Source organism: Lontra canadensis, unplaced genomic scaffold, assembly GCF_010015895.1.
Source record: "Lontra canadensis isolate GAN:19392208 unplaced genomic scaffold, GSC_riverotter_1.0 scaffold43, whole genome shotgun sequence".
Classification (NCBI taxonomy): Eukaryota; Metazoa; Chordata; class Mammalia; order Carnivora; family Mustelidae; genus Lontra; species Lontra canadensis.
This window is the reverse complement of record NW_022631037.1, coordinates 13,568,536-13,588,953: the sequence shown is the minus strand read 5'-3', so window position 1 is coordinate 13,588,953 and position 20,418 is coordinate 13,568,536. Positions and strand designations below refer to the sequence as shown.

Here is a 20,418-nt window from a genome sequence, read left to right as displayed (position 1 = left end):
AAGTTTCTGAATTTATAAAGGGGATCAGACTCCTCTAAGTTTTCTCTAAGTCTTTGAATTCAGCTTCTTTTTTTCCAGGGCCCAAAAGCATTCAAAATTGCATTACCCTTGGTGGGAGGGTTATCTGTCTACAAGCAGATCCTCACCTCACCTACAAGGTATGTATTGTTGTAGTTCTGAGACACAGGAGGTAAAAGGATCCTCTCCCTCAGACAGCCATCAGAACAGGCTCCTGAAGGTAAAGAAAAAAACATCCTCCAAGACCCAAGCTTTGTTTTTCACTTAGCTCTGTTACATTGTAGCCTTTGTGGGGTTTCTCCATGCTGCATCCCTGTACAGATGGTTTGGTTTGGATAAAATGCCCTTCATTCCTTTGGAACTATCAACATTATCTATTGTTTACAACCACACCAGAGCAAAACACCTAAAAATCCATCTATTTCCAAGTCCTAGGAAAACTATGTCTAAGTGAACTTGCTTTATGGCTATATCCTCTTATTCTAGAGAAGTATGCTGTGGCTATGGGCTACAAATTGAGTTAAGTTTCACTAACAAGCACCCATCTAGAGAGTATTAAAGACAAACTTCATATCAGCCCCTTTCTCTCAGCCTTGGACTAACTTTTGAAATAGGTAGGAGAGCAATTCAGTGGCCAAAGCGTTTTGGCACTTTAGTGATTAATCACCAGGGCATCAAAGCAATCCTCATCTGCTTTCTTATGGATAGCAGGGCCCTCTTCTCACTCACCAAGCTTTACTTCCCACAGACACCATCTGCAGCTGAGCTCAGAAACGTCATCACCAAAAGCATGTCTGAGGATATGAGGGAAGAGGATGAATTGACGTGTTGAGACTTCCTGCCCTTCCTAGACCAGTAAAGGAATCTCTTGTACCCCACACAACATAAATTAAAATCTCCTTAGTAGTAAGAAAGCATGGTTATTTTGCTTCTTCCCTCACCTCTTGCCCAGTAAGTTGAGGATCTGGAATAGACATTTGTCTTCGCAGTTGCCTCTATTACCCTTCAAAACTAGGAAGCACGAGTAACTCTAAATATCCTGTAGGATTAAGCAATCAATACCTCTGGTAGGCCTAATGCATGCAAGCTGGGCAGTGAGTGAAAAACAGGAAATGAAAAGTGGGTGGACAGGAAATGGAGATGGCTGCACATGGGGAGGAGTGGTAGAGTACCACCAGCAATTCCTCTGGGTGTCATACTTCCCCCAAAGTCTTTCAACCCTACCTTGAAGTAAATGTTCACTTGAGAGTATTCTTAAGGTTAAAGGAACATTAAAAGTATTCCTATAGATGAGAAATGCCACACCTGGACAGTAAACTTAACCAGCGTGTCCAGAAATGCTCACCTTGCCTCCCAGACAACCAAAAGACTTAGCAGTTTCACCTCTCCCCTGGAATGGTTGAATATTTACTCACTTGGGAAACTCCCCACTTCCATTCCACCTAGCCCTTCAGCATTACTAAATTGTGAACTGAAAAGTAACTCCATACCTGAGACAGTCAAACTATGGGGAAATCTTTAATAACAAAGGAAATCCCAGCATGAAGAACATTAACTGTTAACTTCCTGGAGGCATTAACTTTACCATTATAGTTAAGGATACCTGTCTGGGAAAAGACAGTGCTTAAGAAATGTATATACCAAAACAGCATGGTCTTTAATTAGAAATAGCCTTGGCTGTGATAGAGGAAAAAAAAAGTCCATGTTAGTTAGGTCCTCAGCCTTTAGGCCCAGAAATAAAAAGACTGTCACTGCTATGAAGTAGAAACAATATTATCTAATAGGTTGAAGTTCACACTCCTAGTCATGAATCTGAAATTATAATAAAGACTAAAAACAAATTCCTTTTCTCTGGAGGCTAACCAGGAACACAGGATTCCAAGAATTGGAACAATCTTGAGCTCTCCATTCTCATTCTGGGTAAAGACAGCCCACAGGCAAGGGAACATCATAAACTTTGGGGATTTATAAACAGATTGGCAACTCTCATCACCAGTATTTGAATTCATCTTCTAAATTTCCTTGTTCTGGTGTACCCTTTAACCTTATATGATTGCTCACCCCACCAACAACTTCCTGATAACCTATCGCTCCTCTTCCTGTCTTCTAATGGGTTTTATTTGCTGTCTGCCTACTTAGGTCATAACCAGCAGGACTGCAGCATACACAAGGGAAATTTTAGTTCTCAGTGTCCTAAACCATGAAAGAGATGGGAAAACAATTCTCTCCTGGAGACAGGAAAGATTTTGAAGATAATAGGAATTTTACCCTTATAAACAACTTTACTCATTTCCTGGATTGGCAACACATCAGGAAATCTCAACAGAGCTAGGAACACTAATCTCCATGCCTACTCTACTCATGGTCACATAAGAAGTAGTGGGGGGTCGTTATATTTAAGAGACTATTCTAAACAGCCTCTTACCAACTTCCATTGACAAATTTCATTGACAAGTTGAGCTCAAACCCACTTATCTCTCCTTTCAGGAGGAGTCAGGGCACACTGAGGCTCAACTCTTTCAATGGCCTGGCACCATCATTTGTGTAACTATTTCTACTTAAAAAGAAAAAAAAAAAATCACCTTACAGTTTCCCCAACCTTTTTTCTTCTCTAGTTCCTAGCCTTGTGTTTTGAAGCACCTCTTCAAACCCTGAGAACTTTTTTTTTTTAAAATATTTTATGAGACTATAGAGATTCTGAGACAAAGAACTCCTAAGATAAAGTGGAGGAAAAAACCCTTTACGTGCAATTAGATCTGCTCAGAGGCTACAGGTTAAGAAGTAAATGCAATGGAGCAAAAGTGGTATAGTAACAGGAAATATTTAATTTTCCAATCTCCACTTTCCATTTTTATAAACTGAAAGAAAAAATTTTAATATATTACAAAATATCTGTACATAGACAAGGTACACCCGATGTGGGGCAAAAACAAGAGAGAGAAGGAATACAGTGTCAGGAACCTAAATCAGGGAGAATGAGGTGGCAACTGACACTTTTCTGGTGCAGCATTCTCTCTCAAAACCTGCTGGTAACCATTTTAGTACTGTAACTATAAATGCATATTACACACACATACACACACACAGTGGCTGGGTGATGTCTATGGCATAACCTAACAAAAAGTCCTACTTACAAATTTGTGCTACTGCCCTGCTTTGAAAAGTATGTATCTGATGTCATTTTATCATTCCTATGGACAGTTGAAGAAAAAACTAAGGAACTGGGTCGAACAAAATTGTTTTCAAAACCACAAAAATGATCATGGTCAAACCAGTTTTGCCTCTCATTCACCAACAGCATCAGATTTCTCATCTGTTCAAAATAATGTATTTAATGGACTTATCTCCCATGGTACAATAATTAAAACAAAACAAAAACCACTTTTGAATATATCTGGGTTTGTAATTTTCTAACAGTCAAGTTGAAATTCTGCCAAAACTTTACTTCTACCACATTTATAGATAACATAGCTGAAAAATTAACAAATACCTTTTCTTCCTCCACACAGATTCCAGGATTTCTTTTTTCCTCTGCTTTTAGAAATAGTCAAAATTACTGAACTTTTTTCATTGTAAAGGCTACAATCCCCAAATGGGGGTAGGGGGTGAGATGGAATCACACACACACACACCCCATACATACACTCACCCCCTTCCCTAGTAGTAGGGATGAGGGAATGGAGACTTAAGTATATTATTTAGAATATTTGGCATAATTAAAAATAAGGGATGGGAAGGGGGAAGGAAAAACATTGATGATTGCTGATAACCAGAATGTAATTAAAATATAGAGAATTTTATTCATATTTGATGGGAGACCAATTCTTTTCACTGAATAGATACCTTTGAAAGTATCCCAGGCTTAAGTTCTTCAATCAAAAATGGGAGTAGGGCCCAATGCCTCAAATTCAAATATTCTAAAATACAAAGGCCCATGTCTGAGGACTAAGAAGTCAACAGACAAAACGTTTAGGTGAACTGTAATGGAATTTTTCAATAGCATGTCAGTGAGCCTAGCAAATCTAATTGGACACACTGGTATAAAAAGCCATCAATGCCAAAATGGCTAGAAGGTTCTTCCTCTAACCAATGTTTGCCCATGAGGGCAAGGCCAGACCAAAACCCAGAGAGTAATAAAGAAATACACACACCAGATATCTACCTATTTCAGTAAACAGGGGAAAATAGTCTTCATGTAAGTATCTGAAGAGGGTTCTTCTTTCTTTAAAGTTTTTTTTTTTTTATTAGTGCACCTTTCTCTTACAAGTAGTTTTTATTTTTTAATATAAGAACTTGGCATTGAAACACAAAACTTCACTTGAGTTCTGAGAACTATTCTCCAAGATGCTGAAGCATGTTTGCCTTTTCTTTGTAAAAGGGCCCTAATCTACGTTTCACAAAGGTCTAAGTCTGTGCAGATAATTTATATGAATGTGTATGTTTTTAAAACACATTATATGCTGGTATTCACATAGAAATGGAAGCCAGAATGAGAAGTCTCCCAAGTTATCCCACCCTGAAAGCCCTTCCCTTTTTCATTTCCTGTTTATAATAAGGCAAAATTCTTGCCATGAAGTCATAATTTAACCCCTTTTACCAAAAAACAAAAGCAAAATCAAATCTCTCTAGAAGAAATTCCCCCAAAGAATTGGCAGGATATACATGCTGAGATGTGTATATATCAATACTGTTTCTTTCTCATGGCCTGTTCTTTTAAAATTTTTTAAAAAAGGTCTCAGATATTGATAGATTTTCAGAAAAATATGCACCCTAAACTAAGTTACATTTTCATGTATTTTCAGGATGTATTTCTTTTCTCTTTGACAATAATGCTCTGTTTCAAAGGTTTTTTTGACATAAAAATATATGTGTAAACAGTATGCTAACTGCTCTTACTAGCCCTCTAGTTATGGAGGCATCATCTTAAACCCCAGCTCAACAGCAATGACCTAGACTGTCTGCATTTATAAATCAACTTCACCATCAGAACATGGTTTTAAAAAAACAAAAACATTTTAGAATTGAAAAGTTACAGAGAACAATATAGGAGTTTGAATTTCCTTTCCTTTATTTCAAAAAAAGTAAAGATTATCCCAGGTTCTTGGGCATCTCAACGATTAATTTTTTCCAAACAAATGCCTCAAAAAGAGACAGAGAGAGAGAGAGAGAATGAGAAACTCTATAAAGAGGGGGTAAAAAAGGGAAGAGATGGGGTAAATCTACCTACATGCCCAAGAGTGCCTCTTTCTACCACCTGCTTCATGTGCAGGGAGAGGGGCATGTCTTTTGCCAAAGCAGAGCAAACTTTAAGGATGAGTAATTTATTTGGAAAAAAGGTATGTTCAAGATGCTCAATGGGGAAAAAAAGAGTTCACTTGAAAGCAAAAATGTGAGATGGTAGAGAGGAAGGAAACATTTATTTAAATCAGCCAGTCACTCTCTTTCCCTTATAGCAAAAGCCTAAGAGTAGCTCAAATATCGTGAACACTATTATCTTTAAAGGAAAACAAAAAACAAAAACAAAATTCAAAAGAAAGAAATCATAAAAAAAATCCCCAAATTTTAAAAACCTAAAGAGAGCCTCTCCTGAGCCATCTCAAAATTAAAACTGTTCTCCTTTTCTTCTGCTCAAGAAGTGCAGGCAAATGAACTAATACAACATTTACTTTTCAATTTAATGACCCTCTCCACATTCTCTACTTGTATCTACTAGGTAGAGTTGAAGTAATTGTTCTGGCTGTAGCCCATCCAGGGGGAACTGGTGCCAACATCATTATTTTGTAAGTCGCCTGCTAGTAGCAAGTGAGCAAGGAATACAACAGACAGCTTTGCGGTAGCCAAATGCAGATGATTACCTCGCTCTGGCAAATGATTTCATTAATGTTTCAGAGGACTGGATGGAAGGATGAATAGGGAAGGAATCTTTCAGGACACTGAAGTCTCTGGGTTAGTAAGGAACTCCTCTCCCTCTTCCCCCTCTTGGCGGGACTCTTGTAGGCCCCCGATAGAGTTTTCCATAAGCAGAAGACTGAGCTGGGCCCCCCCAGTTAAGGCCTGCTCCTGAACTGCTGGCTCCAGTGTTTCCTGGCCCCAGCTCCCCATAGTTCTGCAATTTGGTCTCTGTATGTACCACAGAGTTGCTGCTTCCCTCAGCCTTCAGGAATGGTTGCCCGACCACTGAGTGTAATGGTAAGGGGACCCTGGCAAAACGGAGGTCCTGGTCCCCTGGGAACTGCACTGACCCTGTGCCCTGGTAACTGCTGGACTCCCCAAGGTGGCTCACAGAGCCTGAGAAGGTCCTGTTCTTCACCAGGGTCTGGGTCAAGGATTCTGTCAAAGCTGGACCAGAGTTGCGTTCATCAGTGTCAGTGGCACTGAACCCTGTTTCAGGCCCATCAGTGTTTCCGTAAGTCCTGTTGGGATGGGGTCGGGTGGAGTATTCCATTGGTCTCAAGGCCTGGTGCTCATGTGGCAGGTGGCCAGGAGGCTCTGCTTCAGGCTGGGATAAAAGTTGCAGCAAGGCGGCTGTCACGGCTGGGTTCAACTCCTGGGGGGCGCTGGAAAGATCGCCTTCAACCAGAGGGGGTGGAGGTGGCGGCGGTGGAGGTCCGGGGGGCTCAGGGGGCCTCTTCTCTGGTGGAAGAATGTGAGGAGGACATGCTGTGGAAGGGTTACTTCTTTTAAACACCATCTTAAAAATCACATGTGATTATAAACACAAACACACACACACATACACACACATACACTGCCCAACATAAACAAATATCAATACAAGTAACCATATATATATAAAGAATAAAATCTTGGGATCAGGAAATTGCAATTTATAAATAAAATCAAGTGAATAAAATAAAACAGTTGCATTATGAATCTAACAGCTGGTGTAAAAAAGCTCGTATGTTTCAAATGATTGTCCTGATTTTTGTCTGAGATTTCCTCCATTTCCTTCCTTAAGGAACTGTTCTAATATGTAGGCTGTTAGCAGCCTCCCCACCCCTTTTTGCTGTTGGATCAAAACATTAATGAAAATAACGTAGAAAGAAGGAAGATGAGAGGAAATAATACACATGTTGTGGTCACATTTCTAGCACATAATCTTGTTGTACAATAGAAGACCTTGCACGGACTTAGCTAACACATTTTACAGAACATTTGATGATATAAGGTTAACACCTGAAATAGAACTTAAAAGAATATACAGGAGAGATGAAATAAAGTAAAAACCTTTCATCACCGTCACGTTTAAATATACACTTGCTTCTCCAAACTTTAGTCCCCTTTCCCCATAATCACATTCTGAAGAAAGGGATATTAACCACCATTCTGTCATTCAGCTTTCTATGTTACAGTAATGATAAAGACTAATCTATCATATTTTCTATTTTGTTTCCCAACCTCTTGCATTTTTTTCCATGCTATGAAAAAAATCACTATAGTAATGTCATGCAGAATGAATGGGCTATTGATAAACATCTGTTTATCTTGGAGATGGTGACAAGAACTGAGTATTTAGAAATGTTGAACTTATATACTACACTCTGTCTTTCCAAAGATCTTTGTCTTTCTTGAACCACTCCCCACATTCCCACACCCGCATGCCCCAACCACCCTGTTGGCTAAATTTACCTAAGCATGGCAATCATTGTCTGGTAACTCCTGCCAAGGCTGGAGAGTAGAGATGTAAAATGGTGTGAGTTTGAGGACATACAAAAGCAAGTACAATCAGAACAGTGTTTTTAAAGAGTTAGGAGTCACCCTGCTGAAGAAAAGGTTTAATGTTTTGGGTTATCTTCCAAAAGACTGATTTTTCTGTTCCCTATGGAACTGTATTTTTAAATGCCCATATAGTCAATTCTTTATTATCTGAGCTACTGATATAAGAGTCATTACTCAGACAAGCCAAAAATAGTTTTTAGTTATAAAGTATTTTGGTAGCATATTTACCACAATTATATTTTGCAAAGACAATCAGTAAATTAAGTATGTATTCTTTCAGCATGCAGGTGAAAGTACTCTGAAAACACAATATTGTAATGTTGTACCCTGGAAAGATAAGTTCAGGTGCTATATGTAACATACAAGTAGGGGGGCCAACAGTCCCAAGTTGCCTGGGACTGAGCAGGTTTCTCAGGTTGCTGACTTTCAGTTTTAAAACCACGACAGTTACAGAGATGAGTTGGTCACCCTGTATACCGTACCCACCCAAGTTGCTTGTTGACAGATCGGTTGTTTGACTAGGTGGTAGGTAAAAATGAATTTAAGGACAAAAAATTAGCTATAGAAAACTCACAATTGAAAAGAAGATATACTGAGAAAGGAGCGCTAACTGGACTACAAACATCTATAGATCTTGGAGCTCCTTGCTGCCATACTATATATCTCACTACATAAGACATCTCAGTACCACTTATATTTAAAAGTATTTTTGGACTATACATAAAACACCAGCTTTTTTAATACCAATTGTAAACAACTTTAAAAATGCCTTACTGCAAAAGTAAGCAAAGCTAAACTTATTCTTCCAACTATACTACTTTTCATACTTGAACTCTGCCTTTTATGTAAACACTCTAGCTGTGTTTCAAGAGAACGAATTCTTGAGTTAAAATTCACATGTATGAGAATAGAAACTACCTCAACGTAGAAAAGCAGATTGTAAAGAACTATTAAATAAAACTTCTTAAAAAAATAAAGAGCACATTTAAAAAATCATACTATTATAACATTCAGTGTTAATAATATTTCCAATTCTTAACAGTCTGTACTAATGGAGGGAGTTATTAATGAAATGTATAAATAACTTAAGTATTTTGATTGATTTATTAAATTCCAATCTTAACCCTTTCCCCACACAAGTAAAGGAGTAGCTAAACATAGCCAAAGTGATAGATTTTCACCTTCTCTGGCTTATTCAGTCTGCCCTCTGGTGGAAATGGTAATGAACAGTAAAACGGCCAAAAGAGAGGCAGCAGGGGAGAAACAGAAACAGGAGAGATAGGGAACACTGGATAATCCGTGGGTAATAATAAGGATTGGTATTTTCACTCTCCTTTGAAAAGTAAACCCAACAATTTCTGGCCATATGCCAGGCCTTAATTTTAGCTCAATCTCACCATTTGGCTGACGGCTTGTTAGCTCAATTATTGGGTAAATTTCTTTCAATTCCTGTATTATTTAATTTGAATGAGTTCTTCCAGGTATTTTGATTATAGCTGAATTTTTCTGCTGGGGTAGGGAGGAGAAGGAAGGTGTGGGAGAGGAGGCAAAAAGGCCTGCTTTGATTCTAGATTAGCTTTCTCTGTTATTCCATGTTCTAGTCTCTTAAAAGCAACTGGAATCAGTATGACAGGAAAACAAAGTGAATTAGAAAACACATTAAAAAAAAAATATTAAGAAAAGTATGCCAGTCCTAATTCTGCCTCTGCCAATAATATGGTTCCAGCAGTGAGACCATAGGCAGGCTTCTTGGATTTCAGTTTCCCTATCTGTAAAGGGGTTAATTTTATTTATGTTATCTTCCAATTTTAAAAAGCTTTGCATGTGTGAAAAATAACTTATATATTTGTATACCAGTTGAAAAAAGGCATATACTTTCTGCACCATCCCGTATGAAATGCAAATGTAGGACAACCTAAAGTTGAAGGTTAGTGTACCTCCTCAGCCCTTGTGCCTCTTCTCATTCCCCAATTCATGGGGTCTTCATGGACAGCGAAAATTTCCAACAAGTTGAAAACACTTTCACATAAGTAAGCATTTTGCAAAAAGACTGTGAATGAGAATTAGAAAATTTAAACTTTTTTTTCCTCTAATAAAATTGTGTGGTGTGGTCATGCCAGACCAAGGTATAATATATTTCCTTTTCTTAGATTTTTCTTTATGTAATGCTCACTTCCTAATTTGGGGTCCATTCAACTGTCTCTTTTAGGAACACAGGTTTTTAAAAAGCATTTTTATACACTCTAATTTTGGGGGAAAGGAAATGTATGGTGTTACTTATCTACTTAGAAATATTTCTATATTACTCCTCAGGAGATTAACAATGGCATTTTATCAGGTTTTTTTTTTTTTACTATATCTTTCAGGTAAGACTCGTATCCAGTATTCACTACACACTACAGTAAAATTGACTATTTGTACAATCTGATGATGGTTTATTTGGAAGGCAGATTTTCAAGTGCTAGTACTAGTTGGCCACCATTCTCACAGTGATTCAAGATGTATCACTAGGTATGGTTGTGGTTTCCTTGGGTTAGCTACAGAGGCTTTACTTACCTACCTCCTAGGAAATGGAAAAACAATCAGTATATGAAAAGTGCTTTGAGAAGCTCTGAGACTTAAATAGAAGCCAGGCAAGAAATACATCACTGGGTGCTACGTTCTCCTGTAGGCTAGGTTACAGAAAACTGAAACTGAGGCCACTGATGTGAAAAAGAAAATGTTAAAGAGATTTTTAAGAGGATCAACAGCACCTGAGCTCAATGAGATTCATGACCGGTCTGTTTACCTGCTGCCTCCTCCTGTGGCATTGTGGGAGTTCTTCGGGGCCCCTGTGGCCCACTGTTCTTGTCACTGCTGTTTTCCTCCAGGCTGCCTGCTGGCTCCTGGGTTTTCATCAGCTGACTCAAAAGAACTGCCAACATATTCTGCATGTCAGCTGGTGTGCTTGAAGCTTCAGAGCTTGTCTGTTCTGCTGAAGGTTGGACCACTAGGGCAGGAGGTGCCTCCTTCAAAGACTCTTCTGGGGCCAAGGGCTCTGAGTCCTGCTGCTGGGAAGTGGCTTCAGTTAGGGCACTGATGGATTGGTTCAGGGCCTCCAGCTGCTGCTGCATCTCTGGGTTGGAGTGGATGTTAAGCAGCTGAGCCATCTGAGGGATGCTCAGGTCGGTTTGGCTCTGCAGCAGATTCAGTAACACTGCCAATTCACTTTGATTCAACTGCTGTGTGATGTCACCGAGGCCTGTGGACAGACAGTGGAGCCAATATAAGAGGATGAGGCAGGTTAAGGACCTCTGGCTTCTTCAACTGGCAACGGCAACTTAACAATATTCAAAGTATGAAGTTTCATTTTGAATATCTCATTTTTCATGCCTCAAAGTGTCATGACAATTTGTTATTCTTTATATTTTCACTTCAAAATACAGGAACAAGCTAAAACATCTCTGTACTGTGAGTAAAACTGATCTCATTTTATCTATATTCTTCAAGATCAGTGACTTATAACCCTTATTGCACATCAGAATTACTAGGAGAGATTGTAAAATTCAGATGCTTCAGTTTCCACCCCCAGAGATCTGGCAAATGTTCAGGAGTATTTGCTTTTCAAGTTTCCCAGATGATCTGAATGTGCAGCCAGTGTTAAAAACCAATCTTATAGGTGGACAGGGAAAGGAAAGTGAGCCATGGAAAGAATACCTATAGTTCAGAAAAACTGATGGTACCACAGGACAACCACTTTATTATAACTGTTCACTATTACACAGTTTTGGATATATTTAGATCAAATAACCTTCCACAGAACTAACTACATTTAATAGCAATTGTGATTTAAATGATTAGACTCTAAGAAGGGCTTAGCAAATCTAACATCAACAGGGTTCCAAATTACATGTTAGAAAACCATGGGTAAGGGGCGCCTAGGTGGTTCAGTTGGTTAAAGCCTCTGCCTTCGGCTCAGGTCATGATCCCAGGGTCCTGGGATCGAGCCCCGCATCGGGCTCTCTGCTCAGCAGGGAGCCTGCTTCCTTTCCTCTCTTTCCCCACCTCTCTGCCTAGTTGTGATCTCTGTTTGTCAAATAAATAAATAAATAATCTTAAAAAAAAAAAAAGAAAAGAAAAGAAAAGAAAAGAAAAGAAAACCATGGGTAAATGAACCTTATATTTGGCCTATTTAATGATTTATACTATACATCTAGTTAAGATATAGCATTCCCACTTTCTTGAAAGGAAAATAGTCTACTGTAGACTTTCTAGACCATATGCACAAAACTTGGTTTAGCTCCTTCTCCTCATAATGAGGTCACTTCTTTATTAATTTATTAATGCTTCAGTGGCTAAAAACTAAAACACACACGCACGCATGCATTCTTGCACTTGACCATCAAAACCTGCCCTAATGTCCTTAAAGCACAAAAACTCCATCCTAGAACTGACCTATTGCATCCCCAGTCCCAGGCTCCACCTTGCCAGGAGCAGGCTGAGGTGGTGCTGGGCTGCTATTCTTCACAGGCTCAGCACTTGTCCCTGAGGTAGTTTCTTTCCGAGAGGCTTTGGAAGGAGGTGGCTCTTCTATCACAACACCACTCTGTCGCTGTCGTCGCCGTTTCTTACTCCATAATTCATGGCAATCCTGCCAGTGGGGGAGGCTGCAAAAAGAGAAAGCAAAGGGGAAATGTGTGTGGGACTGCAACAGTGAGTGAATGGAGGAACAAGAGATTAAAATGTGAAGGTAAAGAGCAGAAGGAAATGAAAAGAATGACATAAATAAAAGTAATTAGAAATATTAGTAAATAGATAGTAGCACTGTAAAAGGGATCATGGCATATGGTAGGTAGTCTAAGGAAATAAAAGTCCAAAAGCCCAAGAGACTTCTACAGTGAGAAATGAAGAGGCGCCTGGGTGGCTCAGTGGGTTAAGCCTCTGCCTTTGGCTCAGGTCATGATCTCAGGGTCCTGGGATCAAGCCCCTCAGCGGGGAGCGGGGAGCCTCCTTCTCCCCCTTCTCTCTGCCTACCTCTCTGCCTACTTGTGATCTCTGTCTGTCAAATAAATAAAATATTAAAAAAAAAAAGACACATTTACAGTGAGAAATGAGGGTCTTGCTAATATCAGTGACATACCTACTATATAAATGCCCACATTCCAAATAGTTAAGTCTTACAACTATTCTTGCTTTACATAACAAGAATAAAGGAGAACTTTACTGGTCAAGTTTCAATTGGGAATAAGCAGGACAGAGATGACCAGCTTGTTAGTATCTACAAAAAAGTCCAGGCAAGGTGGTGGACCACTAAAGTACAGTATTATTAAATCACCTTTGTGAAAAATCAATTTATGTTTTATTTGATCTGTGAGGACCAAAAAACAGGTTCTTTTCTTCTTTCTACCCAGTGAATTTCCATGGCTCGATATTTTGTGGGGTTTATTAGTAAAATTTGATATATATTTCCAGATTTCCTTATATTTGATTATGCAAATCTTATTACAATAAAGATTACCAGAGTCAAAATCTCCCTATAATAAGAGCTCCCAAATTTCAGTAAAAAGTTTATGTATTTCAATCCACATTCAATGTTATCAAAATTCTAGTGCAGTAAATAAAAATGAATAAATATGGACATTTCTTTGAAACAAGTAGATTTATAGTTACTACCCACTCAGTCTTTAAATACTGTGTATTTCAGGGCACCTGGGTGGCTCAGTCATTAAGCATCTGCCTTTGGCTCAGGTCATGATCTCAGGGTTCTGGAATACAACCGTGCGTCAGGCTCCCCATTCTGCGGGAAGCCAGCTTCTCCCTCTCCCATTCCCCTGCTTGTGTTCCCTCTCTCACTGTGTGTTTCTCTGTCAAATAAACAAAATCTTTTGTAAATAAATAAATAAATAATGTATCTCTTTAAGACAGTTTCTTTATGTAAGAAAAAATACCCAAGGACTCTGACATGAAAGCTATAACACTGTCAATGATAAATTCAAAGATATAAGACTTTTTATCTGCCAAATGTGAAACATGAGTATAGAACCTTAGAAGATCCTACAGAATATAGAAAATACAGAAGATTCTGCTGAGAGAGACACACATTCAAACACTCTATTTTCAACATCAAAATTCGGGTTATATGACCTGACAGTGATGCAAACTATTTAAAATTAGGATTGTCTTTCCAAATATGGGATATACATGGTCACCAGACATTGGAGATTCAAGCAAATGAGAAAGGTAAGAGCAAAAACTAGAAGAATATTTTCAAAGAAGTTGTACAAGGCAAAATGCTGGGGATTCAGGGACAAAAGACAGCTCGAGTCAAATTAGAACAAATTATCATAAATAAATCTATTCCTTATTTAAAAAGAAAACATAGAGCAATAAAACAAACCTCTTATCAATCATAATATTCAAGGGTATCTCTCCATTCTGGACTTAGTCATTTGGAGTTCCTCCTAAAAACCTATTGTTTTGAGTTTCTCATCTCCTGAGGCTTAATGAGAGGTTTAGGGTCACTAATTGGCCAGCAGCACTTACTCTGGAGGATCCATTTTGCTGAGCTCAACATCTTTAAGGAAGTCACTCTGTAAAGTCTGTTCAGCTGTGCAACGTTTGCTAGGATCTAGTGTTAGCATGTGGTCCAGTAAATCAAGTGCTGCTGAAGGAATGCTGTGGAAAGAACAAATTCAAAATGATCCCAGAGTTCTTAAACCTGTAACCTTCTTTCAAAGGTCTCTGAATTTCCAGCTCCATGTATAACTGTGGAAAGGAGCTAGAAGCTGGCTAAACAAGCAAGCAGATTTGCTCCCACACAGGATTCATGCAATGCTGTATTACAGGTAGAAAACATGAAGCCAGCAGTTCCATTCTCTTTTTTATTGTGGGAAGATCAAAAGGACCATGAGAAATCTTACATATTGTTCACAATAAAATGATTTTCTATCACCTAAAGCCTTCAGGGGCACCTGGCTGACTTAGTTGGAAGAGCATGCAACTCTTGATCTTGGGGTCATGAGTACCAGCCCCATGTTGGGTGTAGAGAATATTTAAATAAAATCAAAACTTAAAAAAAAAAAAAAAAAAAAAGTAGGGCACTGGGTGGCTCAGTTGGTTAGGCAACTGCCTTTGGCTTAGGTCATGATCTTAAGGTCCTGGGATCGAGTCCTACCTACATCAGGCTCCTTGTTCAGCGGGGCATCTGCTTCTGCCTCTCCCTCTGCCCAGCCCAGCTCCCTCTCTGCCCTACTCGTGCTCTCTCTCTCACTCCCTCTCTCTCAAATAAATAAATAAAATCTAAATAAATGAATGAATAAATAGATAAAGCAGGGGCGCCTGCATGGCTCAGATGGTTAAGTGTCTGCCTTTGGATCAGGTCCTTATCTCCAGCTCTTGGGACTGAGCCCCATGTCAGGCTGCTCTCCCCCTGCTGTCTGTCTGTCTGTCTCTCTCTGAATCTCTCTCAAATCAATAAATAAAAAAATAAAAAATAAAGCCTCCGTAAGAGAAAATTACAACAGCACTATGGTAAAATTCATATACTGCTCAAAGATAAAATGTTTTCCTGTGGTGTGCTGCCATAAAAAGTTGACAACATTAACTCCCTATGCCAGGAGAAAGTCAAGTCTAAACACCAGCTAAACACAGAAACCAGATGTACATTTTTGCCAAACTTACAAAGAGAATTCTTCTCGTAGACGCCTTCTATATTGTTTCTTCGGTTTCATGGTATTGAAGTAGGGCAGCTTGATAACATCAGGCCACACAGCTGGACAAGGGCTACCACAGAGTCGACTGAAAACAAAGCAAAAAGCCAGAACAAGAAGTGAGTGAGTCAGCATTGCGAATCCTGGAGATTACAGAAGCAGAAATTATTACCTCCTGAAGTCTGAGGGAATCTTGGCTTATTAAATTAGAGGGCATGCAGAAAGATAAAACCTGACCTCACTGCTTTAAGAACAGAAGGAATAGGAAACAACTGGTTACAAGATAGTGAAGAGAAAATCTGGCAAAAGAATCCAAAATTAACCATACACTTGGTTTTGTAAAACATTTTTTAAACCTCCATAAAGATTTTCATTATCAATTTTGTTCTGTTCAGATAGTATTAATTTCAAAGTGATAAGCTGATCCTATAATGTCCCTATAGGGAAAACTGGCAGAAGAGAGGCTAAAGAAATTTTGATAGAAAACTGAATTTAATGCTTAACAAATAATGAGTTATATGCTACCTTTAATTATCTGTTTACATGCTTTATCACTTACTAAATTCTGAGCTTTTTGAAGGCAAGGACCTATCTTATATATTTCTAAATCCTAAAGTTTAACAGAGAAAGGAATTTGTTATAGATCAGGCACAATAATTGTTTGCTAAATTAATCTGATCTTAATCTAACCTAGGAATGAAACAGCCACATTGAAAATGGCATGCTTTAATATGAAGAATTAAAAAAAAAAAGCAAAGATCTAAAAAGTCTAAAAAGGGGGAACCTAAGAGGTAACACCTTTAGTAAGACCTAAAAAAGGGGATTACAACTTCTTTACATCTACAGCCCATGACAAAATACGTGGTGAATCTGACTAAGAAACTTACTTGGACATAAGAAGCATAAACTTACTTAGTAGAATGAACAAAAAATATTAGAAATTAGAAAATAAGATCACCTATCACACCTGGGCACCCAGAGCACATGCACAGCTGTACCTGATCAGCTCCAGCTGAGCCAGTTCCAGATTGGCTTGAAAAATAGGCTTCTTTGTGAATAATTCCCCAAGGATGCATCTAGAAAGAGTAAAACTGAGAGGTCAAGAGAGATATCCCTGGAGCCTAACCTGTGTCTCAATAGACTTTTGTAGTCTATCTGGCTGCATCTGATATACCATGTTGTAAATAAGCTCCAAACTGCAGTGTCTTGAGTTTTGTAAAAGAAAATATTTCTTGAAGTGAGAATAGATAGTATAAAGAATTTATATTTGCCAGGAGATCAAATTTTTGCCACCTATAAAGTCTATAAGCATAGAAAATGAACAGAATCCTTTTCTACCAATTCCATTATAAATTAAGGAAGTAAAGACTAAAAAAACTCATACTTCAATTTTACAAGGATCCTCAGCAGTTCCTATAAAGAAATTAGCTTTTCCATTCATTTGTTCTATAGAATATGCAATATACTATTGCCCTCTTATTGTCATCAGATATCAGTTTTAACAGGACTTTCAAACACATTATGCTTAAATGTCTTTCCCATTTTGAAAATGTCTTCCAAAATAATACTGAAATACTTACAAAGTCCCCAGATATGTCTCCACAAATTACTTAATTACAAAAGGAAAACTAGTAACTATTTAATGGGGAAAAAGACAACACCTTAATTAAGTGTCCAAAATTAGTATCACCAATAAGAGGGAAAAAGGGTTTACATAAATACAAACATGGTAACTTAACACTTACGGAATATTCCAGCCAAAACTTTATAATCTGAATCTATATAGTAGCTAGAGCTAGTGTGACCTTCAAAAATGTAAATGTAATGAAAGACAAAGGCTAAAGACTGTTCCAGAGTAAAGACTGAGATCTAGTGGTGCCTGGGTGGCTCAGCCAGTTGGGTGTCTGCCTTCAGCTCAGGTCCTGAGCCTGAGATGGAGCCCCACATCAGGATCTCTGCTCAGCAGGGAACCTGCTTCTCTCTCTCCCTGCTGCTCTGCCTACCTGTGATTTCTCTTTCTCTGTGTCAAATAAATAAAATCTTAAAAACAAAACAAAAAAAACCCCAAAAATGTGAATGTCACGAAAGACAAAGGCTAAGGACTGTTCCAGAGTAAAGAATGAGAACTAGGGGTGCCTTCATGGCACAGTTAGCATCTGACTCTTGGTTTCAGCTCAGGATCCTAGGATCCAGCCCTGCATTGGGCTCCGTACGCTTACCATGGGGTCTGCTTGAGATTCTCTCTATTCCCACTCACGCACTCTCTCACCAAGATAAATAAATCTTTAAAAAGTTAAAAAAAAAAAAAAAAGGAGAGAACTAAATGTCATACATGATACTGGATTAAATCCTCTGTGAGGTGAGGTATTGTTTCTAGCATATTATTAGTATACTAAAAAAATAAGAACATGGAATGTAAGCTATAGGACTTAAAAGACAGAGTATCATGGTTAAGTTTCCTGAATTTGATAATGGTACTGTGATTATACATGAGAATATCTTTGTTCTTAAGAAATGTACATGAAGGGCGACTAGATGGTTATTATATGTTCTGCCGAAGTGAGCACAAGGGCGACTAGGTGGTTAAACATCTGCCTTCGACTCAGGTCATGATCCCAGGGTCCTGGGATTAAGTCCCACACTGAGCTCTCTGCTCAGCGGGGAGTCTAATTCTCCCTCTCCCTCTGCCTCCAGCTCCCCCTGCTTATGCTCTCTCTCTGTCAAATAAATGAATACAATCTTTAAAACAATGTACATTAGGGGTGCCTGGGTGGCTCAGTGGGTTAAAGCCTCTGCCTTTGGCTCGGGTCATGATCCCAGGGTCCTGGGATGGAGCCCCGAGTCAGGCTCTCTGCTCAGTGGGAAGCCTGCTTCCCCCAATCTCTCTCTCTGCCTGCCTCTCTGCCTACTTGTGATCTCTGTCAAATAAATAAAGAAAATCTTGGGGCGCCTGGGTGGCTCAGTGGGTTAAGCCTCAGCCTTTGGCTCAGGTCATGATCCCAGGGTCCTGGATCGAGCCCCGCATCGGGCTCTGCTCAGCAGGGAGCCTGCTTCCCTTCCTCTCTCTCTGCCTGCCTCTCTGCCTACTTGTGATCTCTGTCTGTCAAATAAATAAATTAAAAAATAAAGAAAGAAAGAAAGAAAGAAAGATAGAAAGAAAATCTTAAAAAAAAAAGAATGTACATTAAACATTAAGAAGGGAAAGAGTATGATATATACAACTACTTTTGGACAGTTCTGGAAAAAAGATGGGGTGTGCATACAAGAATATAAAAGCAAATGTGGCAAGATGTTCACAATTAGTGAATCTAACATGAATAAATCTCAAAATAATTATGCTGAGTAAAAGATACAGAGGGATAAAGAACATATATTGCATGATTCCATTTACATAAAATTCTAGAAATGGAAATCAATCTACAGTGATAGAATAGGTGTTGCCTAGGAATGGGATAGTCCTGACAGGAAAGAGAGATTACAAAGGAACAGAGGGAAGCTTTTAGAAGTCATCATTATCTTGGTTGTGGTGATGGTTTCACTGGTGTATATGTCAAAACTTAAACTGTACATTTTAAACACATGCAGTTTACTATATACTTCAAAAGGTTAAAAAATTTTCGTGAATATGGATGAAAGCTATACTAAAGTTCTTTGTACTTTTCTAGGAACTTTCTATACATATGAAATTATATAAAAATTAATCTAGTTAAGTTTTTTTTCAGTGTTACATTAGTTTCAGGTGTACAATATAGTAATTCAACATGTTCATACATCCAGTGCTCATCACAAGTGAACTCCTTCATTTCCATCACCTATTTAACCTATCATCCCTATCAATATAAATTCAAAACAAATGAAAAAAAAAAAAAGCCATGAATACTCTACATTTTTCTGTTCCTAAAATTTTTTTTTGAAAAGTGGGAAAACAAAGAAAATGAATAAAAAAATCTCTTCTCTGGCCTGTGTTTTGAAATCACATTTACAAATACAAAAGCAGTACTTATCGTTTCACTCTGAATTCTTTAGCTTAACTAAATTTGAGAAACAAAACAAATCTAGTTTTCAAAATTATTAGCACCTTTCTATTAGCATTTATTAACCTCAAATGACAAATTCTTTTTTTTAAAGATTTTATTTATTTGCCAGAGAGAGCAAGTGAGACAGTGTAATGGCAGAAGCAGAGGGAGTGGCAGGCAGAGGGAGAAGCAGGCTCCCCACTGAGCAGGGAGCCCGATGTGGGACTCCATCCCAGGACCCTGGGATCATGACCTCAGCCAAAGGCAAATGCTTAACTGACTGAGCCACACAGGTGTCCCTCAAATGACAAATTCTTACTTTATATTCACTCAAACCTTATCTAGAAATTAGAAAAGTAAATGCAGGGGTGCCTGGGTGGCTAAGTCAGTTAAGCATCCAACTCTGGATTTCGGCTTGGGTCATGATCTCAGGGTCCTAGGATTGATCCTCACGTCAAACTCCACACTCAGCAGAGTCTGCTTGAGTTTCTCTCCTTACGCCCCTCCCTCTTTCTCTTTCTAAAATAATAAATCTTTAAAAATATAAAAAAGTAGGAGCGCCTGGGTGGCTCAGTGGGTTAAAGCCTCTGCCTTTGGCTCAGGTCATGATCCCGGGGTCCTGGGATCGAGCCCCACATCGGGCTCTCTGCTCAGCACGGAGCCTGCTTCCCTTCCTCTCTCTCTGCCTGCCTCTCTGCCTACTTGTGATCTCTGTCTGTCAAATAAAAAAAAAAACTTAAAAAAAATATATATATAGTAAAATTTAACTCTATTTCCAACATTAACCACTAAATCAAATTCCAAATAGTGTTGTCACAACTGGTAACATAAGGAAGAAAAAAAAGAAACCCAGGTGGTTTTCAGAATCTAGGCATAATTTGTTGTACTAGTTTTTCTAGTTTCTCCTTCACAGAGATATCCACGGATTACTGAAGTAGTAAGCTCACATCTAGCAAATTCTTAATTTAGTGAAGTTA

General features: G+C 38.6%; 1 protein-coding gene across 9 annotated transcripts in view; it reads right to left on the bottom strand.

The window, feature by feature from the left end:
* The window catches only part of CDK12 (cyclin dependent kinase 12), an 83,282-nt gene that overhangs the window by 27,734 nt on the left and 35,130 nt on the right, over positions 1 to 20,418 (bottom strand). For 5 of the 9 annotated variants that reach the window (XM_032871493.1, XM_032871496.1, XM_032871491.1 and 2 more), the window contains exons 9-14: positions 16,424 to 16,501; positions 15,397 to 15,513; positions 14,260 to 14,391; positions 12,172 to 12,383; positions 10,526 to 10,978; positions 6,261 to 6,678 (exon numbers count right to left, since the gene is read on the bottom strand). In XM_032871493.1, coding sequence (XP_032727384.1) covers positions 6,261 to 6,678; positions 10,526 to 10,978; positions 12,172 to 12,383; positions 14,260 to 14,391; positions 15,397 to 15,513; positions 16,424 to 16,501 — 1,410 coding nt within the window. Of the gene's footprint in view, positions 1 to 4,103; positions 6,679 to 10,525; positions 10,979 to 12,171; positions 12,384 to 14,259; positions 14,392 to 15,396; positions 15,514 to 16,423; positions 16,502 to 20,418 lie in introns of those variants that run through there. The other 4 variants (XM_032871488.1, XM_032871489.1, XM_032871490.1 and 1 more) reach the window with 3 other exon arrangements.